The sequence below is a fragment of the Coturnix japonica genome, chromosome 10 (genome assembly GCF_001577835.2).
Source record: "Coturnix japonica isolate 7356 chromosome 10, Coturnix japonica 2.1, whole genome shotgun sequence".
Classification (NCBI taxonomy): Eukaryota; Metazoa; Chordata; class Aves; order Galliformes; family Phasianidae; genus Coturnix; species Coturnix japonica.
The window spans coordinates 8,051,382-8,075,373 of record NC_029525.1 but is presented as its reverse complement, the minus strand read 5'-3'; the positions used below and the strand labels follow the sequence as shown (position 1 = coordinate 8,075,373).

The window sequence follows — 23,992 nt, the reverse complement described above, 5'->3', positions numbered from 1 at the left end:
AGCACATTATTAAATTCTGTAAAAGGATTAGATCCAGCTACTGAACAAAAGCAGCTGCAAATGGGTTTGGTTTTTAGTGATTTTCTTTGTGTTTGATGGGAAGCGAAATGTTTCCAAATGGAATTTCACTAGCTCAGATGTATAAATAAAAATGAAGCTATATTGCTTTCATCTTCCTTGTGGAGCTCAGGGATATGATTTAGCAGAGGGTTGTTAGAGTTAGAGTACTATGGTCAGGCTGTGGTTGGACTTGATGATCTTCAAGGTCTTTTCCAACCTGGGTAATTCTATGATTCTATGAGTCCTTCTTGCATAAAGGATAATGTAAAGAAGCCGTATTACAGAAACGTTATCATTCTCTTATATTGCTTCACCTAAGGATCCCAGAGCTCTCTGTAAGTATCAATTAAGATTTGAAGGCAGAACTGACTTGGTAAACACAGATCCTACAGAGAGGTTATGGTAAGAATAAAAAACAATTAACTGGTTAGCTCAGTAGCTAAACAACTGAGAGACCCTTAGCAGATAGGACTTGGCCAAAACCCCAGGGCACTTGGAGCATAATCCAATTAAAACACCTTTGCCAAGATGTCAGGATATATGGCAAGAGCCTGCTCTGCATCTGCAAGATTCTGTTAATAGAGTGAATAAATAAGGTGGAGTATAAAGTAAACATTTGTCTAGCACCACATAAATTCTATGGCCAAACAATAGCTGGAGGTTGGTAGAGTGGGAAACACATAATATGCAGCAGTAGTTTGGTCAAAACATATAGTAAGTCTCTAGGATAGCAGAAATGTTATGGCTTGCATATTATTATGTAGATTGCCAATGAATTTTTGGTTCATGCCACACATAGTCTTTCATTGCTGGGAAGTATATTGCTTAACATATTCCAGTGCTAGAACCTCAATTTTATTTTAATATTCACTTAAAACTGTATCAAGGAATTACTGCTCCCCATTGTCAGTTCTAGCTACTCACTAGGGCTCTTTGCCATAACAGAAAATGGTCACCTAGAATTTATAACAGACTACTGAATTTTACTTAAATTTGAGTCATTCATCATCATACATTTCTAAAAACGACTCTAGGAACTGCATTATGACACAAAGGATAAAGTGCTTTTAGAAATAGATCTTACGGGATTAAAAGGTTTTCACCAGTATACAAAAACACGTCATGAGATAGTAAGAGATGGGATTCACAGGACAAGGAAGTTTGTGGGGACCACACAAAAATGTTATATTCCTTACTGAGTATTCCTTCCCAGTTTTACTCCACGCACATCAAGTCCACAGTCACTGTCTTGGAGTTTAAGAAAGCCAGCATTCTGAAATTTAGCTGCTAAACACAAACAACAGGATCTGAGTTCAGGTAATCAGAGAGTCATATTTGTAGATTTGTATTTGGGTAATGATGTGGTATTGATATACAGGAACAGTCTTCAAAGATAACATATTGAAAGCCTAAGTCAGATATGCTCTTTAAGTTATAAAGAAGTTTGTGAATATCTCAAAGCATACTATTGAGCATTCTTAAATTTAGAAACAATTTGTTGAATTTTAAAGTTGAAATCTGCTAACATGATTCCATTTATTTATTGACAGGCAGGTGAGGAGTAGAAAGGGAAGAGTTACCCATCTTTAAATATTCAAGGAACTCTGAAGAAGTGAGCATGGGGATAGAGCACAAACAGAGCAATAGAAGGTTAAACCAACTCAAAAGGCTGTTTCAGTATCTGATTTCTAAAGAGGTTATTTAATTAGCATGGTGTTTTTGTGTCACCGCAGTCTTTCAAAAGAAATACCACAGACTGAACTTGGATCAGAGTAAAAGATTGTAACGAATATTTCTGCAGTCAAGCCATTCCAAGTCTAGTGATATTTATATGTCAGCCCACCGTTAGAAGAGTCAAAAAATAAATTGAAGTGTGACATTTATTCAACAAGACATTTTACACAGAACTTACAAAGTACAGTTTGCAAGAACTGATTTCAATATTCCGAGCAAATCTAATGAAATAAATCCCTCCGACTTTGCATAAATCTTAAGGTTTCTTCTGAGCCGTGGAAAAAAATAATCCCAAATATATTATTTTAAATTATTTTAAAAATTTAAAATATCAGATGTACAGACTTCTATTTCATTTGCAAGAAACAGCAGCATGTATGTACAAAATAAGCCCCAGAGCAAGTCAAAGATAACTAAGGACAACTAAACCCAAACCACTACATCTAGCAAACAAAAAGCATTGCTTCTATTGGGATCAAGTTGGATGCACACTGAAACACATTTGCTGCACTCACAAGGAGGGCAGAAGACACATACGTGAAATAAAACAATGAGGAGTGATGCTTAGACAACACACTTCCCAAAGAGTCTTCAGTTTAATAATCCCACAATAGAAAAAATAAATAAATAGGATAATAAATCTGATTGTGGATTCAAAATCAGCTGAACAAAAAAAGCCATATCAGGATTTTTTAAATGAATTGGGGAACAAGTGCCATCAGATCCACTTTAAATCCCCAGCCTCCAGTATCTCTTTAGAATTAAATATCTTCTAAAGTCAAGCAATAAGAACAAAGCAGTCATTGCAAAGTGTTTTCAATTAATTGACAGAGCAGGTTTCATGTATTATTAGCAACATGTTTTTGCCAACTCTTTGTAACATCTTCAGGCCTAGAACAATGACTCACAAAAATAATGTTTGTGCACTAGATAAACAGCTGATAACAACTGTTAGAGTTGTCCACAGCAAGTAAGCTGTTAGGCTGCTATTAAAGAATCTCTCAGGAATTATTGTTTTAAGGCAGTAATTATACTAAGCGTGTACTTGTACACACAAAGAAGGTGCACACTTTTCACATGGTCATTGCAGTCAATGGCAAAACCCTGACAGACTGCACAGGATACTTGATCAAGACACCATGACAAAAACACAGGTGAGCAAATAAAATCTGGTAACATCATTAAACACTGAACTAATTATTATTGAGGATGGGCGGTTGTTTTATAGGAATATGCTCTATAATACTTAGAACATTCTGTGCCTGCTGTGCAGCTGTCTCTATGTATTCAAGAGGAATCTGTTCAGCACAATGTATTTACAGAATATTAATCATACATGCAGAATAAAGACCCATACATGCGGTACACACGCTAGGGGAGAACTAATGTTTGCCTCAAGGTTAGTATTCCTTGAGTATCTCCTAAAGATGAAAGATATCAATACACTGAAAGAGAATCTGTTCTTCCCAAAACTATTTTTCAGAGCACATCATTAACAGTTTCAGTTTTTCCTTATTGGAAACTATGAATTTTCTTATTGTTTCAGTACATATAATAAATCGAACTGTTTATTTGTAGTCATCTCCTTCTGCTAATGCACCAGAATTATATCTTTCACGATTAATTATTTTACAAGAAAGACATCTTGCTGTTCTCGTGTCTTATCTGCTAGCTTGGTTTTCTCTTCACCTTTGTGACTGTTATTAGCTGAGAACAAACAGGGAGCTAATTTTACATGAAACATCCAGTTCCAAGGAAAGTCTCAACCATCTGGAATGGATGTGAGAGGATTCTCGATACTCAGCTTTATCAGGCTCCCATACGGTTCTGAATTACAGTCACAGTCTCATGCGGGTTGGAAGGGACCTTAGAGATCATTGAGTCCAACCCCTGGGATTCAAGCCTCCTATGTAGCAGAGCAGCACTTCTACCACTTGCGCCACAGGGGGGATTTGAACCCTGACCGCAACTTTTGCTCCTTTTGCTTTTCGTTTAAGCTGCTATTTGACCATTCATAAATATTCTGTCTACCATCAAACCTCAGACACTTGCTTCGTTACAGCAGCAAGCTTTATGTGATCACATTTCACTTAATTCTCAGCAATTTTTCCACTCTTTATACCTGATAAAATTTACAGAATCCAGAAGACAAGACAAACATATACAGGTTGAATTAGTTGATTAGACTATGGAAAATGTTGATGAAAGAAATACGCAGCAGTCAATACAATCTCTCTCTGTAACCTCTATTAAAGTACTTGTCATAACATCAAGTATTTTGCCTTAAAGTCTAAAGAAGCTTCTATAGAAGGTTTTTATTCCCTGATATCAAATACCACATTTTATTAAAAACAAAAAACCTCAGACCCTGTACTGTATACAAGTGACAGACACTCAAAGTAACTAAAAGATTGGAACAGTGGGAAGAAAACATAATACTTCTGCTTTTATTTCTTTCAGCATAATTTGACACAATTATATTATGTTTTAATCTATTTTATGCTTATATTAAGATTGTTTCTAAGGGTTAGACAGCAGATCAATATGACAAAGTACTGCAGTGGCATACAATGCAGCTGAAGTTAAGTATGATGCACCAAGTAGACTAATATTAAACTAAGCCTTCTGGGAGTAAAAAGGAGATTTCCTTGTTCAAGTCCTTGAATAATGCATGTTCATATTCAATCATCTTGTAAATTAATCTACAGTATCATGCAAAATAATAGTGAATAGGACTTGAACAGCAGTATATTTTATAAAGAAGTGTGTTCTTCACTCAGGGTTATGTTCACAGAGAAACTACCTGCTTTTGAACTTCTGAAGTCAGGGAGATGGTAATAGGATGTCCCAATGAAATCTACTTTTGAGGAATAATTTAGTGATGAAGCCTGCATTCCACTCCTGAAAAATTAATTCTTTCCTTGATTATTATTCTCTCACTTGATATTCTCTCATTTGCATTCTTGCCTCTTGAATAGAGCTTGTAGACTGCTGCAAAGGTGGAAGTAATACCTTTGTCTCTGCTGTGATAGTTCATAAAAATACACTTGGTATTTCTTAAAGACCATTCCCTGGAGGAATTCTCACTTCAACTTCTCACCCATTCAGTCTTGTCTATTACTACAGTTAGAGAAGTTTTTATTCTTTATGAAAAATCAAACAAAAATATTGATAAAATGATATAAAAATAAAAATCTCTTTCTCCAGAAACACACAAGCATTTTGAGAAACCATACTCATCTTTCTTCAAATGGTTTACACCAGGTTCATCCAATATGCCGCCCTGAATAGCCTGTAATGAAGCCACTTTATGATCATAAATTTATAACATTACGATGTGATTTTCAGTGATAGTTTCCATGAGTTGATTGTGCATAACTTGAGTACAGACTGTGTAGGCTACGATGGAATTGAATACTATGGAGAAGAGGGCGTACTGCAGTGCCAGCTCTGTCTCTCACGCAGCATCACACACAGCCAAGTTGAAATTTAAATGTTATGGGATCAAAGTCTTTTAGCTTCACTGCTTAGTCTTTATGCTTACGTCTAAGTTTTGAGCATGCTTTGTCCATGCTCCAAAATAATGCCATTTCACTGACCCCACATTGAACCTTCCTTTAAGCAGGACTCAGTAGTTTGAGCAGGGCATGGCAATAAATGCATTTAGGTACCTGTAGTCATCTCAGAAACAGAAGTACCGTCTGAGACATGTGGCAGAAGCTACAGAAAACAGCGATATCACTGACTGATTGCCAAAAGTGTCCCTTTTCCTCCAGGGCTCAAGGGGTAAATCACATGGAGACAGACACACACACAACTCAATAACAACTATATTTTAGGAAGCATGAACCTGTACTTTCCCACACTCATTCAATAGTGCTTCCCCTAAGAATCAAACACACTGAGAAGAAGGGATCTATTTCTCATAATCAGGCACACAAATGGAAATTTTTGAGTACTCTTTGGCCAAATGAAAATGAGACAATCCAAACAAAACAAAAACAACAACAACAAAACCAACAGATCAAACTGGGAATTCTGGTTTTCTGTGCTGTTTTTTCTTCCTCAGGCAAGTGTTCAAAGGTGCTGAAAGGGTAAAATACAAAACTTCTCTGAAACAACATAAAAAGTACATAATGATGCTAACGTAGTTCATAATCTCTGCTTGACTGTATGATTTTGAATTATCGAACTGGAAGCAATTAAGTGCTCGGAATGATTAAATCCAGATGAAGACTAAATTAATTAACTTTTTAAAAAAGGAGCATTGCATCTTCTGGTAATTAAATTTTATTAGAAATTGGGAAGCAGAGGCACAGGACTAAAATAATTGATATAATTGATCCATTGTTTTCTGGATGAGAAAGAACCATAACTAATGCATGGCACTCACCAAAGGAATCGTAATTTTTGATAGACTGAAAGGTAAAACTTCAATAAACCTCATTTCAAGAACTAAATCTCAGGTTAGTTCAGAAATACAAGGGCTTCAAATTACATTCCTAAAACACACACACACACACACACACCAAGTCAATCAGCTGGTAAAAATCTACACACTAAAAATGTGTGGGGGGACTTGGTTTATCAACTCTTCTTTTGCAACTCCATTTGACATTACTGGCTTGGCCTGGGATAGTTCAAGAATAGATTTGGATGATAATCATGTAACACGGATTTCTTTCTGAACTGTGAGGAAACTGAAAACTCATAGATCCACAAAGTTCATACATGCAAAACTGCTCACAGCAACTCATGGACTGGATACAGTGGCTTTGACTTGATTCCAAATTCTCTTCATCTCTTTTTAAAGCAAAACAGGCCAAATCTGATATCACTTACCTAATCTCCCTAGTTTTCCAAGCCTTATTGTGTTCTAACATTTTAATTGAAATAAAATGTTAACAAGATGATAAGGGAAAGATCAAAAGTAACAATATTCGGGAACTGGCTCTGGGATTACATTTCATCCATTTACATGCTGCATTTATGCAAATGGCAGTTGTGCTTCAGAGATTAAAGGTGAGCTCAACTCACTGGCAATTATGCAAAGAACACGGATCAGCAAATGAAACCACTAAAGGACAGAAATGAACACAGCAATATAATTGCTTCTTTAAAAAAAAAAAATCTGTTTCTATTTTTATTGTGTTGTTTTCCTTTCTGTTCAGTGATGAAGGGGAAGGGATGTAAGCATCCGAGCTTGAGCTGCCATATGTGGAAAAGTTTTCATTGATGCACATTAGAAAACTAGGTTTTAATCTCTTCCAATTTTGGTTAGACTTTAGTATGGGACATCTGTTCTTGTGTGCATTATTAACATTTTCTGCACGCTCTTACAGGACAATCATTTTGAAACAACATCCCCACTTTAAGTACTTTGGAATGTGCTTTTAAAAATGAGAATGTCAGCACAGCCCTCTTTCTTCGTTATGGTAACAGCTGGATTTCTATTTCCAAATAGAGGATGTAAGAAGAAACCAGATGTAGGGCAACATGGACTGCAGTGAAACTTAGTCACTTAGTGACAAACTTAATGGTCTGTGTTACACAGAACAAAAGGGAAATACTTGTTCCCTGTTAACTCCTTGGAAGGTGTAAGTGATAAATGAGATCCAGCTCCAAATCATTCCAGATATTTCTTTATAAGCCAAAACACATTTACAGAACACTTTCCTAAAGCAAAGTCAACACTCGTTTCTCCTATTTTATTTTTTTTCTTTAAACGAGAGAAAGACCGGGAAAAGGTGGAATCAATCATTCCACTCCAGTTTCAATGAGTTTATGTAACTGAGGCTGAATTTTGAAGCTCTTGTCTGAAGCTTCAAAATTAACACTGCAGAGGCAAAGTTACAGCTTCATCCATCAAACAGCATTAAGTCAACGTAACATGGTACTTCTATTAGGAATTCACAATCAGCCCTACTATGATGTCTTTTCATCTGAAAATGTCATTTGCTGTAACTGAACACCTTCCCCAGAAGTTTTCTCCCAAAAATGTAACCTCAGGCCAACAGCACTGCTTGGCAGAAGGGAAATAGCAATCCTAAAAGTAAGATGGGTTTATTTAAAGCTGTTCTTTCTGTTGGCAGAAACTTAAGTTGAAGCCTTTGCTTTAATGAGCATTTCCATCCTGTCTTGTTCTATGGGTTTGTAGTGTTTTTGGGCAGGGTTTTGAGTTTTTTAGTTTTTTTATTATTATTATTTTTTAAGTGTCCAATACAAGTGAAAGAATATCTAGAATGGGAAATATATTTTAGGTCCTGTAAGTTTACTGAATTAATACACCGACTAGGGTTGAAAGAAGAGGATAAGACTGAAGAACAGCTGAGAACTCCAGGCCACCTGAATACATCATGAGCACTAACCATCTCCACTAATTCAGTCCAGTGTGGTAATGACACAGGGAAGGTGAGGAACAATCTGATACATAAGCAAAGGGCTTTGTTATCATTCAAAGTTAATACTTCATTATGCAAGGATCACATACAGATTTCTTATGGCACATACATCTAACAAGCATTCCTTAACACAACACGTATAGGATATCTGAACTGTTTTAAAATAGATACAGATCTAATACAACTAAATACTTCTTCAGAAAATATTTTTGCATTGCTTTTTAGTGAAGGAATTTTATTTTAGTTACTGATGCTAAAAGGAAGAGCTTGGAAAACTTTGTTCACCTCTTCTATAAGACAAATGTACAATCCAAAGAGTTAACATTTCCACTGGGAGACCTTCATCTGCACAAGAAACAAACTAATCAAATATGCTTTTAAACTTGCTACCCTGCCAATACTCCAGCTGTGTTACTATGGCAGACAATGCAATGGGAGTGACATCCCCATCATAATAAACAGCTAAAATAGAGACAATTCTATTAAAAACTAAAATGCACATTTTGTCATCTGTTACTATAATACACAACTGCTGAAAATAGGGTCTCACAAATAATGATAAATATTCATTAGGACATCATTACAAAGCTACAAAAAACATGGCCAAACTGAGCTTTCATTGCTAGCATGGCCACCTTACAAGTCATGATACTTACTCTCTAAATGCCCTCTCTTAAATGATTCTGAGCAATCATTTGTCCTAAATATCAGTAGGTCACATGGATGCTCAGGATTTCACTGCAGATTCTTAGTGCCTTGAATAACAGGTTTTTCAAAGAGACACAAAAGGAGAATAGTCTACAGGCAGGCTGTAAGTAGTCAGGGAAAAGTCAAGGTGACAGCTGACCAGCTAAAAAGAAAAGAGAGTGGATCCAGAAGACCCACTGTGAAGAGAGAGGGAAATTTGTGGGGTATCATGCACAGTTTTCTTCTGTTGCTCCTGTTGTTTGGAGCACAAAGTATCAGAACAAAATGGAAATTAGCAAAATACAAAATGGCAGCCCTACTGCGTTCACATACCAAAACACTTGGCACGAGTACTTCTGTCCTCACCGCTGCTCCCTCTGCTTAGGCTTTCAGTTTGCATAAGTTTCTGTACCCAATAGCTGTAGCTTTTCAAAGCGGAAGCAGGTAACAAAGAGAAGACAGGAGATTCCCACCAGGCAGTAACCACCCAGAGTAGAGACTAGAAAATACCATGGACCTTCGCACTGCATCAAGAATAGCAGATATTTCTTCTATGGACCCTCCGAGTTTTTGTGTTGCAAAAAAGAAACACAGTATCTCCCCAGCTCCAACTTTGTAATCATCACTTTGCTCTTCAACGCTGCCACGAAAGTTTCAAAGTCACAAACGGAGCTACGTATCATTGTGAAGAAAACATAGTTCAGATAATCCTAATGAGGGCCATCTTAAAACACAGTATTTTCCTTGGTAAGCAATAGGAAGCACCAGAACTGTGAAAGCTTTCAGCTAGTTTATATCTGCGATGGATGGCTGAATTTCAGTTTTAAGCAAATAGCCCAGCCCTCCACCTGCTGGCTGTACTTAGTGCATGCAGCCTGCAAGTCGATGGTGAACAGTTTAGATCTAGCACCAGCAAAGTCCAAACTTGGTACTATTGCAAGGTAATACACTGTGTCCATACCTCGTTCAAGGAGACTGTATCAGTTGCAAGGTTACTGAAGTTACAGTTTCAAGATTATAAATGATACAGCTCCTCATAAGAAAACAAAAAGCTGGAAATTTAGATAGACGCCAATGTAGAAACCATTGCCTGAGGTACTAACAAAACTATTTGTTCTTTTCCCCATAATTTTTATATAAACACTCTGAATTGTATCTTAATTGGTCACCAGCTTATCAAAATACTCTGGGGAGATAAATGAGAATCTTTTTTTTTTCAGCATATGAAATTAATAAAAAGCATACTCCTCTTAGCTATACCAATAAAGGTGGGTTTATAATAACAGGTAAAACCTGAGAAAGGAGCAGGTAAAAGTTCCTAATTATCCTGAGTAGATAAATAAAGGAAGTGAAGAAACATGAGCCAAACAAAAACATCGCCACCTACAATAGGAGGTTGAGTTTTTAATAGCCAAATATCTGGAACAGTCTTGAGATTATTCCAGGAAACAACCATATTCCGTTCCTCTCTCTACCCTGGGACTTGGCCTATCTAAGAGCACAGGAAAGGAGAGACGTTCTCCATAAATCAGAAGTAGGAGAAACAGTGAACATAGGCTGAGTCATCACAAGCAGAACTCCAGTTTCCACCTACACTTGCACATACACAAGATGAACAGCATTGTTTATGAACACTGACACATCTTAATATCAGATGAGTCATTACATGAGGTATTTTAGGATTTTCACCATAGCATGTGGCACAGATATAACAAATGGACTGCTTAAATCCAGCCCACATGTTCTTTGTCCAGTACTTCATAAGGTTGCCTTTCCATACAGCACATATTTTTCTCTGCATTAAAACAATCTCACTTTAAACAGAAGTCCACTTCTGCTGCTGAATTTGCTATCCTGGAGTAAGCCTGGCTGGCATTCAGTGTGACCCTGCATAATCTACAGCATTAACTGTCCATGCTCATACATTTCTTACATCTGCTTTCACTTCTAATATTCATCCCTAGTTTTGGGGACAAAAATTAATCTGCATAACCACTTAGCCAAGGAGAACTCCTCCCTGCTGGTTCCTGTAGTTCACATCATTTGACTGCAAGAGTGCCTCAGCAAACTCAGAATCAGTCCTCACTCCTGCCTTGCAATGCTGTGAAGAAGCAGCAGCAACACAAGATCCTCTTTGACGGTGCTGAATGGTGCTTTTTAGAACTCACACGCTCCTAGAGCTCATTAGAACAAAGAATACTTAATCCTTCATTTTAAAAATAAAATTAATAAACCACCAAGATTACCCATGTCCAGTTTTACCCCACATAAAACATCTTAAACTCCTGAGCAGCATCACATACCATAAATCCTTCTGAAATACATGGTACGTTGTTAGAGCTGCATGGTACCTGGCTTTAACAAGGTTTTGCAGAGGCATTTCAGGGGCATGTGGTCTCATTATTTGATCTGAGGTTTGTTGTGTGTGAAATCTTGTGAACAACTGTTCTTTAAAGTGGTAGGAATCTTATTTCTTTAGCTAATCAATGAGCGTGCTTGCTTTAGTCCCTGATGTTCTCCTGTGGCATTTATGTTTGTAGACCCTTTGATGTCTTCCCCTCGTTCTTCATATTCTTTCATTATCACACCTGTTGCAGCAATTGATCTGCCCTTAGGCTTGTGATATCCACAATGAATCTATAGTGACTAAGCTTGCTACTCATTTTAACCATTGACGCAGAACTGAAAGTGTCATTATATAACCAGCTCCTGGATACTACCCGAAATCTGTTGCCTTACTTCTGATCTCAGTAATGAAGTGGACTTCTTAGCCTTGCATTCTCACATTTTGAAACACAGCATTGTCTCCTCAGCTTTTGCTTATGTGCTGAGTACTCCCAGCGAGATGCTGTCTATCCACAACATGTACAACAGTGATGTGTGTCAATTCAAGACATTCATATATTATTTTAAAGGTACACTGCATCCCTCAAATGCGTACTCAAGAGAAATAATTCACCTGGAAGTGGTCTGGACAGCAAGTTCCTAAGTAATTTCATTCTCCTTACTGGGAATGCTGTAGGACTACATGTAATCTAATTGTTTCTGTTGCATGTTCCTAAGACTACCCATAAAATGCAATTTTAAGTCTGGGTTGATAATATTTAGTTATGTACAGATAGGTGGCTAGCAGAATGCCTTTTGCCGTGCTCTTAGAAATGGTCATGAAGTAATGCCCACACACTGTCAGACAAAGATATTTCCATACTGCCTTTAAAATCACATCAAGCTCAGTAGAAACCACAAACAAGTCTATTAACGTTGTACTGTTTGCAGTAAATTCCATGGCTGTCAGTGAACTGATCCACATGCACAAAAAAAATCAGCCATGATAACCTTATCATACCTTATGAAGGGTGCTTATCAGAAGTTCTATGCTACAACTGATCTCAGCTCCTGTTTTGCTCTTTCAGTCACAGGTGAATCATTCCTGGACTGAAATCCACAGTATTGATTCTGATGTTTCTAGTGCGTAGATAAGTCAGATGGCTCTAAAATGAGAGTGGCAGCACCCAGCACAAAGGAGCACTGCATCTGGTCAGCTGCAAATCACTGCATACTTTAAGGATTCTCATAATATCTAACTTGAGAAGTGCTATGAAATTAAATGTACAGTCCTTTGCAGATCCCAGATTTTTCTTGTGAGAAAGCACCACATACCAAATCCTAGTAATTTAAGAGGTCTAAGCAACTCTATGATGTGAATAAACTTCAGCCTCCAAAACACAACATGAAATGTTTGAGGGTTTCTTTTATCTCTGTTGAACAGAGGAAAGCTGTACAAGAAAAGGAACAAAAGGACTTTGTTATTCGCTTACGTATAAAACAAAATGAAAACCTTGAAAAAATAATGGTACATAAAACCATCTTGAAAAGAGTACAGTATAGGTCCTCCTCAGTCTCCTAGCAACAAAATTTTCTCTGCTTTCTCAGAGTATCATAAAGTTGTGGAATCCTCCTCCTACACATCATTTGAAATCAAGGATGAAAACATAAGAACAACCCATCTTACTGGCTAGAAGCTGAAAACACTTTCACAGCCTGCTGAAACACAGATCAACAACAAGCAGCATCTGTTGATGCTTTAACTCTATTTTACTTGCAACTTAGCCACGATCAGTAGTTAAATGTAGCAATCAGACAAGCAACTCAGGTAATTAAAAACAAAACCCAACAAAACATGGAAAGAAGAGGAATGTGACATGAAAATAACTTCAGCAATCACCTGAATAATTAAAATTAATGTATAGCAGTACAGGGAAAACTCTCTGGCAGCTCTCCACTGGCTTTCTTTAGATAGCACCTGAATGAGGTCAAAACAATGCCTGTTCCCTCCACTATTTTCAAGTGATTCCCTTAAAACAGTGTCTTTATTTTCCCAACCTAGAATAGAGAAAGCAGAAAGAAGATTCATGTTCTGGCTAGTCAGTTTAATCACTTAAGATCAGTAATAACAAAATTTAAAATTACAGGCTAAATAAGCATCTAATTTATTAGACCTTTGAAATAATAACAGCCCACTTCCTGGCCATGAAAACAGAGGAGAGTCACGGCCCAACCAATGTGATTTGCACAGCGTTTCATCAGAACTTTTTCCACCAACAGAACTAACAGGTGCATTTTCATTTCCAGAAGATCGCTTTCATTTCTGTCATTACTTCAAATGGAATGTTATGAAGGAAAGAATTTGTTAATCCACAGCAAACTGCAGAGATGATTTGCCAGCTGGGCATCCCTCTAAGCACAGAAAGAATTACCATCCCTCAAAATAATGGCTAAGTACCTTAATAATAATCATAATCACTGAAGGAGTACAAAAATACAGAATGCTCAGGAAATTCAAATTAAGCTTCAATACTGAAAGCCATAATCAACAAGCAAAATCCTGCTTTTTAAGGGAATAGAAAAGCAACAAATCTAATAGCCAAAGATTGGGCATGAACATTTATGTCATTCAGCTTTGATGGAAGACTTCTTTCTATACAATGACAGAAGAATAGCCTGCAGTTTTAAGGAAGAGGAAGATACTTGGATCTGATCAACTTCTGTTTCTACTAAACTTCTGTGCTCATCAACCCATAGGCTCAGTCTATTTTTAAACAGGTGAAAAACATCAACAGACAAAATTATACTTTCTTATAACCTACCAATTGCAAATAACCTACCAAGTTCAGTACAAAGAAAACAAACAAACAATACTGCATTTCCAACAACTACCTTTTTTCTTTTCACACTGAAGCTAAACTTCAGCCCAAGCTTAAAATCCAAAGCACCAAGAAATGTCACAGCATGGTTCTGCACCAGTACCAGGATGCAGTCTGGTTGTAACTGCTCCCTCAGCTCTTCTTTAAGTCCACACCACCAAGGCAGAACACAACTCAAGTCCAGTTGCTGAAAATATGTCCATACAACGTTAAGTATTCAGAACTGAAGCCCTGCATCCCTTACAATAGCAATATCAATATAGGCAAAAAAAACCACACTCTTTGGAATTTCTCTCCCTGACACAGGATATACAAATACTGCCTAAATGAGAAGAGCCAAAACTCCACATCTTTGAGTATCTAATGAGTAAGAACTGAAGTAGCAAATCCTAAGTTTGCAATTTGAATTTGTGAGATCACCCACAGATGTATTATTGCAACTAAAATTTATTACAAATGCACAGAAACATAGAGCTGCTCCAAAAGTAACACCTCCTATTTTATCATGTTAAACCATCACGGCAGAGGCAGATGTTGGTGTTATGTTGGTGGTATGACAGTAGAGGCTGAGCCTTCTCAAAATATTCCATAACATTTTGTTGCCGCGTGACAAAAGACAGCTGAGGGGCTAACCAGACAAAAAGGCATCTGAAGCAAAGGGATGAAACTGAATACCTTCAGGTGGAAAAAACAGCACCTATTGACATTCATCAACATTTGCTGAGCATTTATGGAGACCAGACAAAGAACGCGAGCACAGTAAGGTGGTGTATTTCAGCAATGCTGACAGCAATGTGAAAGACAATCCGTGTTCCAGACAGCTGTGCAAATATTTTTTTTCCTAAATGAGTGCGACATGCAGACTCATGTTCACTGCTTATGAAAATACATGGCTAATGATGGTGTCTGTGTAGAAACAATGTTTTGTAGCTGAGAATCTTCTCTATCAAATAATGTTATTGTCCTTTTTGTATCTCTTTTTATTTCTGGGGAAATAAACAGGAGGCATTACTTTTGGAGCAACTTACATGTACACATGTACTCAATATTGGCAGCTTCTAGACATCAGTAAGAACCTGATAGTCCATGAGATGGCAGAAGTACTGACACAGAATCTACCAGTCTTTGGTACTGGTTGGTAATTATGCTTTGCCAGCCATTGTGCAGATTGATTTCAGGCTGCTTCTGGTTTCCCTGTGATGTCAACATATGGGTATCCATTTAATGGAGGTGACCATCATACAGTATTTTCCATGAGTATATCAGACCGTGGGAGATGCTGCTCTGTTGAATACACTCAGTAGAAAGAGCACTTAAAAGGCACTCTCACAAGCGGTGATGCAAAGTATTAGGAATCAGTACTACAAATATTACATCCCTGATGCTATATATATATATATATATATATATACACTATATATATATATACACATACACATATATAATACACAAATATTAATAAAGCAATCTGTGAGATCAAAACATACAATCTTACATTTCTACATTTAGAACCAAAAAGATTTAATCCCACCCTTGTGTCTTCACAGCCTAGAACAGATCAATGAATCAGAAAGGTGGTGATGTACAGTGGGGGGTTTATGATTTAATGATGGAGAGAAATGAAAGCCTGCTTGATGGGATAGGATGTAAGGCTTGGTTTGCAATAGGAAATGTTAGGCAGGAAGACACAGGGGCAGCTTGCCAGCTTTCTACTGAGCAGAAACAGAAAAATCTAAGAGTTCAGGTAGGGTTCAAAAAGTAAAGGTAGAACTCTGCATATCACATATGACTTGAAAAATCAGATTATAATACAATTGTCCATATTTCACAACAGTCCTGTAAGGATAAATATATAGGTGCCACTATAGCTGGACTACACAGGTAGAATACAATAAAGCTGTATGAGCACGTAAGTGTGATTTACAGATAGAACAGTGGAAAAAGAAAAAACACAGATCCTAAAAGCTCCCTCAGGCAGATCTCCAGCACCCAGCTACAATGAGAAAGACTTCAGATAAGTTCCATATGGAGTGAAGATCAAGACCAGATGGAGCAGAGATGTGAATGGAGGGGCCATACAGCAACACAGTCACAACAGACAGCATGGTGCCACTGGGAGTACCTGCAACACATGGGGCAGCTCCCATCAGCTCTGCCGCCGCTCCCCTGGCCAGCTGTGTTTGTAGGGATTTGCTGGTAAGTGCATTAAGTGAACCTTGAGAAGAGACATTCTAGTTCCTTCATATCCTGAAAATCTTTGTTTGCACTCTGGTAATAAAGGGAAGTCACAAAGCTACAGGCAGCACTTTAGTTAATAACACTAAATATTATCATTAATACACATAACTTATACTAAATACCAAAAAAAAACCCCACCAATCATGAGATGTCAACTTCCTCTATGTGAGGCTGAGTTTAATACACATCTAACTAGTATGTATATTGCCGTCAATAAACCTTGTGTGATCTTCTCTGCACCAGTATTGCAATGGGTGGAAACTCTGAGGCTCAGAGCTCGAAGCATATGGAATTTTCCAGGTCACATGTTAAGCCAAGTGCCGGACTCTGCTGGGCAGGCAGAGGGAGAAACTGAATTCTAACCATATGTTTTGAAATGAAACAATATGCTCTTTCTGTTATAGCTGAAGACTTCAATAACTGCTTTACAGTCAGCAGCAATAAAAAGGGAAAGTAATATTGAAATAACATTTGCCGTGGAATAGAAAGTAATTACAGCATAGAAATGAGAATGCACAATGTATATATCACAAGTCTGACGCACGACAATATTAAGTTATATCATTTCCATCACAATATTTATTAGGACTTTCTTTTAAAGGACAAGAATTAAAACAAGTGGGATTCAGTTTCCACATGAACTTTTGCAGGCAAACAAAGAAACACTTCTGCATTTCAGAGGATCATGAAAACTTGTCTGTCCTTCTACCAGCTGAGCAATGATCAGGGGCAGAGAGGTGTGACAATTCAGAGCTTAACATCTAAATGTGACGGGAACAAAAATCCACACCAAGCTGGGTAAAGCCAGCACCTAGTGCACCTTGGAAGCACAGACAGCTGCATTGCATCAGTCTCATTCCATGACTCAGAGCACTCTGTACCAGGCAGTACACACACCCTCTTTGGGCAGGATGTGTTCCACCATTGCACGCCCCTGCAAAAACCATTTTGGTGTTTTGCTTCTCTGCCCTGCGTTGTTTACCTCACCCAGAATTTGTGCGGGTTGGAAATTACTGCTGGAATATCACTTAATCAAAAACAGTCCAGAAAATAAATTGATTTTAAATACAAGCCCACGTTTCCCATTAGCCTTAAACTACTGTACTGTTTCAGTGGGGGGGTGCTCTTAACTTCTGCTCTTACTGGTAAAAAGCAAATAAATAAAATAAAGAGAGATATGCAGATTAAACTCCTTCCAGCTCTCAGATTCTGTTCTTGCCATGATATCTCTGATTAACTTTTGTGGCTTAATCTCAGTGTTTTCCTATTGCTATGTTATTTACATCATGCAAGTAGATGCCCCGTAATCAACGTGATACACACACACTTCAGATTTTTCATTTGCTCCTCACAATCACTAAAATTTCAATGTTTTTCCCCATACTAACTTCCTGCACCACAATCTGCAGTGTTTGCAATACCACTTACAGTTTAATGAAAGCAATTACAAACAAAAGTCAAAATTTGTTTCCATGGAAGTGAAAACAAAGGCACTTTCATAATACCACAGGCCCAGAATCTGACAACAACTTGCCAAACTGTTTTCCATCTACTCTTCACTCTGAACAATGAAGATCATCTTCAAAATTTGTAAAATAATGAAGAAATGGAAATGAGCCTTTCATGCAGTTAAATCCGGCAAAATTCAGGATACCAACGTGCGTATAATCCAGGGCCAGGAAGCTCCAGGTCTGCTGCTTCTTCAAGCTCAGACAGATGAGATGGCCGAGGAGCATACCAGGATTCACCTGCAGCTATGAAGCAAAGTCTGGTTCCATTAAATGCCTCTCATTTAATGAGAACTAAACTGTCATTCTCACACCTGCACAGAATGGAATAACCATACATCACTGAAACAAACTTGGCAAGGCCTCTTGGTTCAGCCTAGAAAAACTTTTGTCATGGTACACACAAAACAGAGAAAAGCTTCCATGTTAATCAAGAACATCAGGCACAGCCCGATGGCAACAGGGAACCTCACACACACAGATCCAAAGCAGTTTTTGGGTATTAATGTCCCCAGCAACACAAAGATCCACATGGTTTTATGGGAGAGGCAGCAGGTGCCCCATCCCTGGAAACATTTGAGATCAGGCAGTAAAGGGCCCTGAGCACCTGATGGATCTGTAGGTGTCCCCGTACACTGCAGGGGGTTGGCCTGGCTGGCCTTTAAAGGTCCCTTCCAACTCATATAAGTCTATGAATTACAGAATAAAGAAAGATAGATTTGTGTTCTACAGCTATAGGAACAAGCAACTGGCTGGAGATTGCAGTGATCTGCAGACATGGCACTGGCTGACCCTCACGATGCAACTTATCTACAGGTCATAGATCTACAAGGTCTGTTATAGGGCAGAACTTCATTCTCAGTTATAAAAGTAGTCTTGCTGTGACTTCTGTATGAGAATTAAAGATACGCTTGGCCTGTAATAGTAGGAAAGTGAGGAGAGGAGAAGAGTGGCCAGGGAAAGAGTCCCAGACTCATCAGAGCTGAACCTGTGGCCTCAAGCACCTGGCCTATGAGATGGGTGAAGGCTGCAGTGGGCTGTGGGACATACGCAGAGTTCACCACATCTGAACTACAGCTTTCATACTCAGAGTTCAAAGCAATCTTTCAACACAGCCTTCATTCACCAAATGGTGCTGGCAAACAGCCCGCCAACAGCTGCCACATTCACCCCTCTAATGCTCCGCTGGGCACTTGCTGAGCAATGACAAGTGGCACATCTCTGTTGGCCTCTGTCATCCTTTTACCGACTGCAAAGAAGATGAAACGGGGATCGTTAAGAGGAAGGAGCATGAAGGGAAAGCAGTGATTGAAAGCTGGGGGATGCCCACAAGTACAGTCACGGTGGCAAGCAACGAAGTGCGCTGGGCCCCAGCTGAGGGGAGGCTGCAGCCGTCGGGCAGCCCCCGACCCACCTCACTGAGGCCGCAGCCGGACGGCCCCAAACTTGTGTAACGTGGAGGCAGCCCGCTCCTCCACCACGGCCCCGCTGCCTCCTCCCATCGCAGCCCCTCCCCGGAGCCCCGGCAGCCAATGGCACGGAGGTGCTGCCTGCGGCGGCCGGGCGGGGAGCAGAGGAGGAGGCGGTAGGCGCTGCTCGTCGCTCGCTCCCCGGCTCCGGGCGCTCCTGAGCCGCGCCCTCGGTCCCCTGCCCCGCCGATACCTGCAGCATGGACTCGGACTCCGGGGAGCTCAGCGAAGGCGAGTTGGTCTCACCCGCAGGTAAGAGGAGCGCGGACTGTGGGGGAGAGGGAACAGCCCGGCCGCTCTCTGTCCCGGCCGCTGCCCGCCCGGGGAAGGGGAGAGTTACGGCCACGCGCGGCGTGACAGCCGGTTACATGAGCGGTGCTGGCGCTAATCTGAGCCATTGTGCTTTATATCCAGAGGGGGAAAGTTGTCCGGGACTGCTTGGGCTCCCGCTGCAGGAGGTTGGTCTGCCTCGGACCGCGCAGCGCTGGTTTGCAAGCACTAACTTTTCACCAAGAGAGCAGACTAATGCTGCTGCTCTGCTGCAGCCTGCGTGTGCAATTGGAGCAGGGATCATCATAAACTAAGTTACTGCGTTACATTATGAAGCAGTGTATGAAAAACACATTTTCACCTCAATCTGCTTTAGAATTCAACGATATCTGAAATCTCTAAACAATCCTGTTAGCGCGGAAGGGATGAACAACCATACGAAGCTGTAAGATAAATAGGTGTCATCAATTATAGCCGCTATAACCTTCAGTCTGATCCAGTTTTATCTATTAAGAGCATCTACCTGAGACAAGATGCTTTGTGTTTTCCTATTTCTTCCCCCAGATTTTTAGTAAGACTGGTAACAGGTGCTACAGCTCCTTATGGACACAAAGCTCTGTTAAGCTGAAGTTATCAACAGAGATCACACCAACAGTTGCAATTTTTCATCCAGATACACAGAGCAGTGCCTGAAGTTACAAGCATTATGTTTATAAAGGAATTAACATAGTGTAGCCCCTGATGCCAACATCCTACTCCTGCGGCGAATAGATTTTTCTTTTAAATAAATTAAAAGTAACTATACTTAGAGATTGCCATAAGTGCATTTTATGTCATCACTTATTAGCTGCCAAGAGCTGATGTTCATCATGCTCCTCTACACTTCTCATTACTGTATGAGAGAAGAACCACCTGGCATTCTGACCATACATGGTAGATACCTATGCAGTAGAATAAAATTGGAATAGAGTGAAAACTTTGTGTTTTTCTCTTAACCAGCTGCAGTCACTTTTCCTACATAGAAGTATTATCGCTTGCTGTTTGTATCCCCCCATCCTCTCCTGATTTTCCCCCCCTGCATCTCATTTGGTCTTTCTCTGTACAGTGCCATATGTGCAGCACAGTACCTCGCTGGCCGTGGGTGTCCTGCTGTCAGTCACTGCTGCAGGCACAGAAGCAGAGAGGCTGCAACACAGCCTTCACTCACTGTACCAAACCCCACACACCCAGTGACCGGGGGCACTCTGCCTGCAGACTGCAGGGAAGCAGAGTGCCATGGAGAAATAATTTGGGTTGAAGCCCTGGGAACAGCCCAATTGTGGCCACTGATCTCAGGACAGCTAGGGCTTCGTGCCAAAAGAGACCATTTAGCTTGTACTCTTTTAGCAGCCCTTGTGGTGCTCCAAGTACGTACAGTAATAACTCCAGCATTCTCAGCTGCAATCTCTTACAACCACCGTCCAGTTTTCAAGTTGTTCACTTGTTCAAACCCAATGCGATACATCACTGCTGGTGCAACACAGATGTTTAAACCTATTTCAGGGTCTGCTCCTCCTGCAGTACTCAACCCTCTGCTCTGTCCTGGTGGAGCAGCACTGCTCCCCCATCACTGAGGCTCAGGGGTATGAGCAGGGCAGGGGTCTTCTCCTTGTGCCCCTGCCATCTGTTACACGTGCTCAGCAACCAAGAGCCAGCTGGAAGCTTGCACTTAGATCCCAGCAGCCTCGTTTCCTTTAATAGCTCACTTAAAGCCGAGTCTCCAAGGAAGCAGAAGTAGTTTTTCTGTATTCTAAATGTGTTGTCATGATAGCATCTTTATATTTCTTTAGTGCTGGTAAAAAGCTCCTTATATGTGAGTAGCTCAAGATGTTAGCTCTACTTAAAAACAACAGAAACCACAGCTCAGCACACCAGAGCATCCAGCTCCACAGCCCCAACTTCCACCAGCCCAGCCTGCTTATGCTCATCCATCACTGCTTTGCATTGAGTTGTCCATATAGTCAGGAATTATATTTATATGTACTTAGATATTCACACACTTAAAATTACCCATGAGATAGAACCCTGCTGAAAGCACTGAACAGGTCTTTGCAGTTCCAAAGAAAAAAAATTAAAAAAAAATTAAAAAATCCACATGCATTCAGCACTACCTTCAAGTGAAGTTACTTGAATTTTATTGTATACACTACAAGTCATATTCCTTTTCTTGTCCTATAGATAAGCTTCTGGAAGCTGAGCAAGTAACCTTAAAATAGAACACCGTTCCCATTTTTTTCCCTGTCCACCTACTGAGAGGCATGAGGGCTTTGTTTGTTGGGTTTTTTCTTTTTTCCTCTCCTTTTTCTTTTGAAGTCCTTCAGGAGAACAATGCATTTCTCCCCCCAGTTCTCTCCCAGCAGCCTACCACGTGAAGGTATGATCCGCCGTGTCACCTTTCAGACCAGCGTTTCACAAAAATCCAGGTCATCTCCTACAGCAGTGCTTTAGCAGTGGATTTAGGAATTTTCCTTGTGAGGGAAAGGCAGCAAACCTTCATTTGGTGCTCATTGCCCTCGGTCCCTCAGCTGAAACAGCAGGAATTCAGCCAAATAGGTTTTATATACAATATTGATTTAAGCCTTTCTACAAGCTACCAGGTCAGAACAGAGGTTTCTGTGTTTGTTTAATAGAACTGTTACGCTATGCCATTAACATATGGTAACTAGAAGCTAGGTCTTTGAAACAATATCCATTATTTTCATTAAGCTTAACATATCCTGCAGAGTACACTGTTGCTGGTGCCTTCTGTGGCTTTCCTCCCACTGAAGTCAAGAGAAATTTGGCCTAGGAAAGACAGCAGCTTGTGCTCCAAGTAGAGCTCTAAATTGGCGATAGGATTTCTTGGAACATTAGCGCTGTGGAGGCTACAGCTTTGCATGATGCCAAGGAGAACAAGATGAAAACACCCTTATCACCAGGCTTGCATCCATAAAGACAGTGGGAGTCTTATAGTCCTCAATAGGGCCAAGATCTCACCCTGCGACTGCTGGCACAAAAAACATTAATGCATTCTAAAATATTTGATAATTTCTCTGAACTCTACCCTGAGGAATAAATATGTGCTTAGTAAAAACAACAACAGATTTAAACATTATTTAGCACTGTAAAATAGCCCCAACAGACATGAATATTTTTTTCCCCCGGAGCTGTAATGTTCTCTGCATCACAATGCTTAGCAAATATATATATATTATTTTTATTTTATTTTATTTTTTTTCCTGAAAATTATTTACCATGCTGTGTGAACTGCCTGTACTTTTGTGATATTCATCCTCTGAGCTTTTTGCATATTTTAGCACTGTTTTACAGAGCTAAACGCCATTTGAAAGCCAATATAGTCTTGCAAATACAATGTTAATTTGATGGTGTACTGTGAGATGTTTAGCAACCTACTTGATGTAGGCACATTGTAGTTCTTTTTGCAATATCCTGCTGGACATTTGAACAAATATTTATTTATTAAATCATGACAAAGTCTACTTTGCCCCAGGGAATTCCTGTGACTTTCAATAGGAAGGGTTTCAATTTAAGAAAACACCATTTTGCTTTTACATGAAAAAAAAAAAGTCACATATGGAACAATATCTGCTGTGCTTCAGAAAAGCAGGCAGAAGCAGTAGGTAACAGCATGCTGTAAGTATGAAAGAGAGAAGAAAAGACTGTTTTTACTGGAAGCTGCAGACTCTACTAAGTGCTTCTGTAATTAAGTGCTTACTAACACCTGTTTAACAAAGGCCTCTCCCCTCTGTTGGAAAACCAATGAGGAAAAAAGCAAAGCTGTTTTAAATGAGAAGGACAGACACGAAGTAGAGTGTCTCAGAATCCCATACTCCAAACCCTCTTACAGGGCTCCATGGGTGAAACTGCAAGCTGTGGCAAAGCATATGTCCAAGTTCTCTGCCAGGACAGGGCAGGTGAAAGACATGTCAGAAGTGAGGGCAGCAGCTGCAGGGTGGGCCATGAGCTGAAAGCCTGTCTGGGTGAGTTCTCTTGGCCCACCTTACTCTTTCCTCCAGAGAACACGCTGCTGATTTACATATAGACCCATCTTTAGCATGGGGACTGTCAGATTAAGAGCCTCATCCAACTAAAAAAATAAACCTCAGGAGGGCAAGAACCCAGTCACGCTGCATCTGTTGTACAGACCATAAATAATCTCATTCTTGTTAAGCTGAGTAGACTATTTGGTTGAACAGGTCAACCTGTTCAGGCTGCTGTTTTTATAGAAATCAAGTGGAAATACAACAAATACAACGTTCACGAATCACTTGATTGAAATCTAAGTCCACTTGTTTGTGCATCTGTGGACCAGACTGCTGAGCAGCAGTTGTAGATAGTAAATGAAGTAATACCCTTTCTCAGTAGCTTTGTTGCATTCCAGT

General features: G+C 39.6%; 1 protein-coding gene across 1 annotated transcript in view; it reads left to right on the top strand.

Annotated features, from left to right (window-relative positions):
* The first annotated feature begins 19,382 nt into the window (after positions 1-19,382).
* TNFAIP8L3 (TNF alpha induced protein 8 like 3) overlaps positions 19,383-23,992 on the top strand; it is a 37,461-nt gene continuing 32,851 nt past the window's right edge. Inside the window, exon 1 of the mRNA XM_015872889.2 lies at positions 19,383-19,553. Within this exon, the coding sequence (XP_015728375.1) occupies positions 19,502-19,553 (52 nt within the window). The 5' untranslated portion in view covers positions 19,383-19,501. The remainder of the gene's footprint in view (positions 19,554-23,992) is intronic.